Source organism: Oryzias melastigma, linkage group LG21 (genome assembly GCF_002922805.2).
Source record: "Oryzias melastigma strain HK-1 linkage group LG21, ASM292280v2, whole genome shotgun sequence".
Lineage (NCBI taxonomy): Eukaryota > Metazoa > Chordata > Actinopteri > Beloniformes > Adrianichthyidae > Oryzias > Oryzias melastigma.
This window is the reverse complement of record NC_050532.1, coordinates 11,461,628-11,470,861: the sequence shown is the minus strand read 5'-3', so window position 1 is coordinate 11,470,861 and position 9,234 is coordinate 11,461,628. Positions and strand designations below refer to the sequence as shown.

Sequence of the window (9,234 nt, the reverse complement as noted above, 5' to 3'; positions counted from 1 at the left end):
ACTTCCTATCTGGTCCTAATATAGTGTTTTAAACTATCGCTCCTTTTAGACTTTTCAGTTCACAACTTATGATTTAATAATGATAAAGATGCTTCTCTAAAATAAATGAGCAGTGCTTGTTCTCCCTTTCATTAAAGTTTATCATTTGATCATGTTAACATGTAATCTTTAATCAGTCATCATAAAAAAATGAAGATAAAGTTCCAAGTTGATTTCTTCATTTTTATTCTATGATTCTTCACAATACGCCTATTGTTTATAAGGCAAAGTAATACTGCTTTTTTTTTTGTAAATTCACGCACTTGTATGTCATTTGCAAAAGTCTTTGTTGTAAAGATAAATAAAATAAATCACAAAAATAAGGAGCTTCATATAGATTAAATGTATACTTACATCATGTGTTTGCCTCTATAGTAATTATATATATATTTGTTAAAATTGTTTTAACATTTCTAAAAAAAAGTTGAAACTACAATTAGCATAGTTTTTGCACATTTTTGACATCATGGTTTTCCTCTTAAAGACATTTTTAAAGAAAAATCATATTAGTTTTTAAATTCTTTTTGTGCAAATGTCTTTTACATGTTAAAATTCAGCTTGATTCCAGAAAGTTATAAAATGAGGTCTTTAGTGCCTTTTCACATCTTCTCTTCACCTCATTTTTTCCTTCTTGTCTTCTCTCCTTACCTGTGGACAGGTAAATTATTCTAAACTGGAAAAAGAGAGGTCCGCTCCAGGTTTTTCTTACAGACGCACATGGTTTTGACACTTCGTTCTTCTGCTCACACGTTCATCCGAGCGTGCAGGAAGTGATGCTTCCTTACAGGCAGAGATAAACACTGTGAGAGTGACAGCGACAGCAGAAACAGCTTCACATCTTCATTGCAATCCAACACCGTTCTAGTAAGATATTTTTGTTTGTTTTATTGTCAAATGTATATTTAGGTGCAGTATCATTACCCGTCATAGTTCTTTATAACGTATTGCATCTAAGCTAATCTTTGTGAAGCAGTTCTGCTTGGTTAGTTGTTTGCCATAGTGTGTGTGCTTCCTCTTCTGCAAGTGTGATGCCATAACGTGGTTATACTTTAACATAAGAATGAAGAAGAAACGTGGAAACTAACATCATTGCTACTGTTGATGTTTAAGCAGATGCAAGCAAAGTTAGCTTTTATTCACTCCACTGTTTTACATATATGAATTGCAATAGAAATAGAGCTTGAAATATGCGAAATAAATTTTCTTGGACCTTTTTCAAGAACAAAAATATCCCCTTTACTTAATGAATCTTTTCATGATGTTTTTATCTTGAATTCAGAAAAAAAATATCAGATAATCTGATTGATCCCCATTTAGCCAAAACTCAGTGTGCATTATTGTCTTCCTTCTGTGATCCAAAAGCCTTCAGGAGGGCTTGAGCACAAACTTGTTCTGGAAAGTAGTTGTAATGCATAACTTTGCCCACATGGGGGCAGCAGAGTTACACTAGAAGGCAAACTCTTTACAGGAGAGACGTGGAAGAAAAAGACATCTTTGTAAACACATTAATAAAAACTGAAAAGGAGTATAATTTTTTTTGTTTTTAACAATTTAATTTATATCATAATTTGTGGATGATGATCCAATTTAAACATTGTTAATCAATTAATCGTTACACCTCTAATATAAATATTGTGTTTATGTTTATAATTTTACTGTTTAGAAGAAAGTGTTACTCCTTTCCTTGTGGAGTGAGTGATGAGTGTTGCCACATAAGGTTTCAGGGTGAAGGTTTCCAAAGCTGCACATCATCATCATCATCATTGCTTTATCATATTCAGACTTGTCCCCCAGTTCTTCTACCATCTTGCAGCCGGATGAGAGCATGATGGGAAAGTTCTGCACTCAGCATTTTACGAGACTGTAATGGCTCTAATAGTAGATCTTCCAAAACATTTGATTTCATCCCCAGTACATCCATGATGCTTGTTAACTTGGACATGATCTCGGATGTTGTGTGTGTTCTAAGTGTCTCTTATTGTGTGCAGAGCCGAAAAGAGTTGTCTGTTGAATAAGAATGGAACTTTTAAAGCGTTTAGAGTTTGTGCAACTATGTGCGAATGGCTGTAAAATTCAGGTGGAATCCTCAACAGGTCAAGGCAAGCTGCTGTTCTCTGGGCTTGAACCTGTTCTTACAGATCTGGAGGAGCTGTTACTGTTACTCCACCCACAGCGTTTGAACACCAACAAAGATGCTCCTTATCTTTTAAAATAAGATGGTTCAACCAGACTCTCCAACCAGTAAAACATAGCGAGGTTAAGAAGTAACTTGTGTATCTAAAAAAATAGTTATATTTACATAATGGCTGTTCTGTGGTAAAGAAGGATTGACTTTAGTCTTGTTGTAATTCCAGAAAAAACAAAAAGATAATTATAAAGTTTGAAAACAGATTCTTTCACTACAACTAAAAGTAAATTACTCATATATGTAATGATGGTGTTATTCTGTAGTCCAAAGGTTTTTTTTTTTGTCTGTATTCCTAATGGAAGTGCTGACCTTTTTCTCTCTAAAGCAACAATCTAAACATCCCAGTTACTGCTCCTTCTGCTTGTTTGTGTCCACGCCGTCTGCGTTGCGATGAGGTCACAGCTCGGTGTTTTCAATCATGGAAGGAGCTTCCAGCCAGATCGGGAGAAGTGCTTGTGTTCTGTTTGCGCCCTGAGAAGAAGGCTTGTTCCTGTTTAATGTGTCAATGAATTATTCATGCGCTGACATTTTGTTTTTCAATAGTGTGTTGTTTGGGAAAATATTTCAGTCTGGAGCTCAAATCTAATAATTCACCCAAAAACCTGAACATTCACACTCTCTTGTTGACTTTCTTCTCGTGTTACACCCTTTAAAATAGACAGAACTGTTGTCAAAACATGTGGATGTCATGTTTCACTCCTATATGATGCTGCAATGTTTATCAAAAATCATCTGTATGTGATAGGTGTGCTATCTTTGTCCAGTCGTTTATTAGATGTGATGAACTCAGCTTTAATCTATAGATTATTTTAATATTATTCACTAAAAACAGTATTATCTTTATTTTTATGTCGTATTTACATTTGTTTTAAGCAGAACAATTGCAGAAGAATGTAAACAAAAAGTCTAACAACTAACTCCTTTTTGTTAAGTCTGCCCGCCCCCTACCTGCTGCAGTAGGAGGAGCTACAACTTCAGTAGCTAGGTGAGCAGGCGGTGAGGCCACGCCCCTGGATTTGTCTTGCCATAACAGTGTGAGACATCTAGAGGTGTGTTTGGGAGAGAAGCTCGAGAGCCACAAACTAACAGAGAATTTCACTCTGCTCCAAATATTAATGTTAATCTGAGAAGTCTAACAAGACGGAGGGAGAGCGGAGAGGAGGAGATGAACTCTCTGAGGCTGAAAGAGTTGTCCACTTCAGACTTGTACAGACGGAGACAGGAGAAGCCAGACGGCTATGGGGGTGTGGGACAGGACAGCCCCAGGTGAGTGGGCCCGTGTGGGGCCTTCACATCCTGGTGGTGGGGCTTTCATGTCTAACTTAATTCACTTTTTAAATAATATTTTAGTTATTTTTTTCTGTTCAGCCAACAACATTTTCACGTTTATGTTTTCAGTTTTTTTCCATAATTTGACCTTCAGAGTTTTTTTTTAATGTGCAGCCCTTACAATGGGTTTGTTTGTCATTAGCTGTTTATCACTCCTCAGAGTGCTTTACAAATCACCATGTTTCCATGTTCGTGCTCCCAAAGAAACACTTCATTAGCAAACAGTGTGTGAAGATAAGTCCTGACCTGTGTGTGTGAGGGATAGGGTGAACTGTGGAGGAGTGTTTGATCAGTAAATGCTGCAGCTGATGGTTGAATTCCTCAGGCTCGTGCGAGAACAGAGCCCCGATAACTGTGCGATAACATCAGGCTTTTTACGTTTTTGCCAAACTGTTGCTGCTGGGAATTGAACCACCAACCCTTCGGGCTCTACCTTTTGAGCACAGGAGTTTGGGTGTGTGTGAACTTTAAGTGGTTGGAGGAATGTAGCAATGTGAGGAATGTGAACAAAAACAGGGGGCTTTTATAGGTGTCCCCAGCTAACCCTTAAGCCTTTCTTACACGTGAACTCCTTGCCCTTATAAAGGGCAACGTTTCTTCACAATGGATTCATTATATTATTTTGAAAATCAGCTGTTGTCTTAAAAACAATATGTTGGAAGAGTAGGGATATATACATAGATGAAACTTATCTGATCTTTAAATAGATCCTCACAGATGTGTTGTTGGGAGCAAATAATGCTTATTACTTTAGAGTTTTAGATTTTTTTTGCCACATTTTTTTCTTTTTTAACAGTGTTTTAAGCACTAGGTTGCAGATAAAACTTACAAATACGATAAAGCAAATAAAAGGAGCTTTGTAATTTAGTCACAAATGCATTTAAAGTCCAACTTCGATCATCGTTTGGTGCATTTTAGAATCATTTTTATGCAGTTTTTAGCCAAAATAAAATGAAAAAAATTCTAGGACATGGTTTCTCCAAAGTGGCAGTAGTTCATTTGAAATTTACCTCTGTGGGCGGGACCGCTGGCGCAGGGCAACTCCACCCCTCTCTGTTTCTGAGGGCTCAAACAGGGTGCTTTTGACCTGCCTAGCGTATTTCCTACACCACAAATACGCCCTTTAAAAAACGTACTTAAAAAATGATCAGAAATTTCATTTTTAGCTTAACTTTCTTTATATATGTCCTTAATCATTAGAAAAATGACACAAGAACCTGTTAATAAACCACAATTTTCATTGGAAGAAAAATGTTAAATACAAATGAAAATTATTTTTGTGCCATCGAATTGCAAACAAAAGTCACAGTTTTTAGATCAACATTTCCTAAATTGCAAATAAATGTAATTTTTTGGGAAAAAAACTTCTAAATGCAAACATTTTGTTTGCAATTGAAGGTCTCAAAACTTCACTAAATTACTGCACAATACAATACAAAGCAAATTTATCATCATCGTAAAATCAGCCTGTATAACACATGTATCAAAAAACACGGCTTAAATTGCAATAAATGGTTGCCATAAATGTTTACACACGCAAAAACAATTTTATGGCAGCTTGATGTATTTAACAAATTAAATAGAGCCTTCTTGTCCAATCAGATGTTGGGAACTATGTTATGTAGACATGGATCATTTGGAGCATAGTTTAAGTTCTGTTGAATTTATTTAAATAAAACTGATGCATTGAGATAGCAATTATGTACTAGTTGTTCTAGTATACTATATTACAAAGTTTGCAATATAGTGACACAAAATACTCCTTATATTACAGCATTTCTTTGTTTTACTTTAATAAATCTTTGTGGGTTTACTTAGTAGGAGGAAAGTGAAATGATGGGATTGACTGCAGTTTTCACTCTTGCTAGTGAACCACATGGTGGTGATTTTAAAGTCGTAAAGAGGGAATAAAGGTCATATAGTATTGAAAACAGAAAACATGTTGATGTTATCCTCAGGGCTGTGTGTTTCCTGCACTACAGTGAAGTGGGTCCAGACTGGATAGGTCAAAGTGTCCTTTGGGAGTCCAAAAACAATACAAGCGTTAATCACAAGCTGTGTTTGAACAGTCAGTGCATCAGCGCATGCTTTAGTTTTATAAGAGTGCACGCTTGTGTACAGACTTGATGCTCTGCCAGACGGCCAAAAAAAAAAAAAAAAGAAGAAGAAGAAAGTTAGTTGAAGCAGCCCTCGCCTCCCTGTTGCCGTAGTTACTGTAGACACAGTGAGTATAGGGGTGTGTGACCAGGGTGTGTTTGAATTGTGACTCTGGCCGTAGTTTGCTAGTCATACAGCAAAAAACATGAAAAGGTTCTTTCTTACATGTGACATTAAATTGTGATGTACTCAAACTGATTCACTTAGCCAACAGTGAGACAGGTTTTAACAAGAAATGTTGTGTTGTGTGCTGTTTTACAATTTATTTGCACTCAGTTCTCCATAAATTGTCATAAAACGACATCATAAATAGTTCAAGTAAGATGTTAAAAAGGCTTCAGACAAGTCAGAGCGTTTTATTGATATTTAGCATTTTATTTGTCTAAAAATTCCTGTGTTTGGTAGCCCTCCTTTCATAAAAGATGCTAATTTCCTTCTTGGTGATTTGGTAAAACTAACCTGTGACACTGAAATACTCAACAAAGAGGAAGTCTCAAAGTTTTCTATGCTGCAGAGAGAACTATCATAAAAAAAATCCTCTAGAATTTAATAATAAGCATTGAAGAAAAGCATTTCAATCGGCTTATACTATAGATTTTAGACTTTATTTTTATTTGCACTCATATAACATTGCAAAAAGCAGGTATATAAATACATAAAAAGTAGGTGTAGGACGAGGCAAAAAAACTGATATTAGAGCCTCTACGTAATAAAACTTTAAATTAGCATAAAATACAATTATATAATTTTATGCATTAACTAATATACACTTTACGCATCATAATACAATCATTTTTTTTTTATCAGGGATTGCCTTAAACTCATTTTAAAAGAAGGTGTAATGTGATAAAACAATGAATAATGTTTGTTTCTTAAATTTAGCACAAAATTGAAACTTTCTATATAGACATAATCAAACGTAGAGATGCAACGGATCACTTACCCCATGATTTGGTTTAGCGGTCTGATATGCGGTTCAGTTTTGAACCTAGAATGGTTGCATCCCCTGAAGTAATAGACGAATATTTCCGTTTTTTAGTCCAATCCCTTCATCTCACTAAAAAGTAATGTGGGTGATAATAACCACATCTGCTCTGGTAGAAGTCTATGCCTTTGTTCACTTCAGACCGGCTCTAACAGCCCAGGCTTCTGACTCTGTGACGCTCAGTTGAGTCATTTTCCACCGTTTTGCAGCCCACCTGGCTGGCACCGCAACCCAACAATCCACACCAGCAGGATACTTTATCACACCAGACTGTAAATCAGTGACCTGATCTCATCCCCGGCTTTTATTTTAGGGTGGAACATTCTGCAATGCCAGTGACGGACGACACAGTAATCAGGAGCAGAGCTTCCTGTTCAGCCACCACCCTCTGTCCATTGTACCCCAGTCACTCAACACTGGTTTCCAGTGCCTGAACCCCCAACAGAACACTCAGAATATCATGTAATAGTTCCTGATATTCCTATATATTTTAATCAAAATTAGAGACTATTTACCATTGCAATGACTCATGTTCATAGTGTGGGGGTCCCTTTCAAGAGGCGCCACTTTGAGCTCCTATTATGTATACAAAGTCTTCTGCACAGACACACGCGTAAAACACGGCAGCTGCCAGCGCCTAGTTTGGAGTTGAGGCTCCACTGGGTGTCTATTTGTAGAATGGAGTAATGTAGAAGGCTTTTATACTGAAGGACTCTGAGACGGCTTTCAGCTGGACTCTTCCACACACACACGCACAGATTCAGAACCTCGTATTTGTTATTGGTTCCTCGAGCAGCTTTTTTCTTTAGGTCGAACGTCAAACATGTTTGTCCCGCTGGAGCGTATTTCCGGATCTGGCCTGGTGTTGTTTTGATGTTTTGGGGAAGTGGTCATTAATTTGAGAAGCCAGTTGAGCGTAACTGCATAAATAGCTGTCATTTTCCCAGAAGAGAGACGGTTTTAGGGTGCAGAGGAATGCCGGAGCTTAGGCCATGATAGGATTGGAAAAGATTAGCATATTTTATTATCGCTAGTCCATCCAAAAAACTTCAGAATCCTGTTTTAATTTGGTGTTCATACTTTTGTTTTTTTTGTAACAAAGAATTTGAGCCAGAGCAAGATTCCTTTGTGTCAGGAATAATCACTTAAGTTGAGTAAATTTGAAAATAAAGTCTATTCAGAGTGGGGATCAAAGCCAAAATTTATTTATAAATTCCCTTCTTTTTGGGTGCTTGTAGCACTTAAATACCACAAAGGAAGGAGACATGGTGGATGGTGAATGACAGGGAAACAAAGAAAGCATGTCTGATGCTGGAATTAACCACGCTTTAGTTCTGCATTTGATTATTATAAGCTGGAGGCTCTGAGTCAGTAAAAACCACTTGATGAGAGCCAGACGGATGACACCGATCAGCCAGTTTCTTGCTGCATTGTGTTTGTTTAAGCGTAGAACTCGCAATAAAAATATATTTATTCATCTTTTTGTTTGTGTTACACCTGAGTCTAAATCACGTGTCAAAGTCAAGGCCCAAGGGCCGGATCTGGCCCTCTGGGTAATTCTATCCGGCCCTCCAGATCATTTTATGTTTATTGTTATTAATGGCCTGACGTTATCTTGCGCTCATTTCTGGCTAATATAAATTTGACAAAATATATTTTTATGGAGAGTAAAATATTGAAAGTTATTTAAGGTTTAAGATGATTTATTCTGGAATAATAGTTCTACCTTTTTATTTTTCATAATTATGTTCAAAAGTTTTGGTTTGTAAAGTTTTAAAAATTGGCAATTTGTTAGCTTTTTTACTGTTTTGGCATTTACTTTTTAGGCTATTTTGGAGTTTAACTAATTTTTTGGCTACATGCTAGCTGTTTTGGCTAATGTAAGTATTTAAAAAATATTCTTTAGGCTGTTTTGGAGTTAGGCTAATGTTTACATGCTAGCTGTTTTGGATAATTTAGGCTATTTTGGAGTTTAGCTAATATTTAGGCTTCATTATAGCTGTTTTGGCTAATGTAGGCATTTAAAAAAGAATTGTTTAGGTTGTTTTGGAGTTAGGCTAATATTTGCATGCTAGCTGTTTAGGCTAATTTAGGCTTTTTTTTATTAGTTTTTTTAGGCTATTTTGAAGTTTAGCAATTTTTTTCAGATACACGCTAGCTGCTTTGACTAACCTACATTTTTTTAAAGCTAATTTGGCATTTAGCTAATAATTTAGGCAGCTATCAGCTTCAGCATTTTCCGCTATCAAATACAGCATCTTCAGCGGCCAAATTCAGCTTACAGCATTCACTACTACATTATTGCAGGTAATGCTACACATCTAGTTCATAATTATGTTAAAAAAAATTAAAACATTTAGTTTTAGAGTGTTCAATGAATGTTTATCCTGTTTGGCCTGCAATCCAAGTTATGTTTTGGATTTGGGCCCCTTGTGCGATTGACTTTGACACCCCTGGTCTAGGTGTTGTGGTGCTTTATACTCTTTTTTTGTCAAGAATGTTGTGCTTTAACCTTTTAACACCTGAGGCGTTATCG

General features: G+C 36.4%; 1 protein-coding gene across 4 annotated transcripts in view; it reads left to right on the top strand.

Annotated features, from left to right (window-relative positions):
- Nucleotides 1-9,234, top strand: part of LOC112155345 (LIM and senescent cell antigen-like-containing domain protein 1) — a 25,913-nt gene that overhangs the window by 3,970 nt on the left and 12,709 nt on the right. Inside the window, exon 2 of one of the 4 annotated variants that reach the window (XM_024286896.2) lies at nt 698-903. The exons of 2 other annotated variants lie outside the window; for them this stretch is intronic. Coding sequence is in view for 1 of the 2 variants with exons in the window: in XM_024286894.2 (XP_024142662.1) it covers nt 3,393-3,493 (101 nt within the window). In the remaining variant the exon portion in view is untranslated. Of the gene's footprint in view, nt 1-697; nt 904-3,250; nt 3,494-9,234 lie in introns of those variants that run through there. One more of the 4 variants, XM_024286894.2, reaches the window with a different exon arrangement.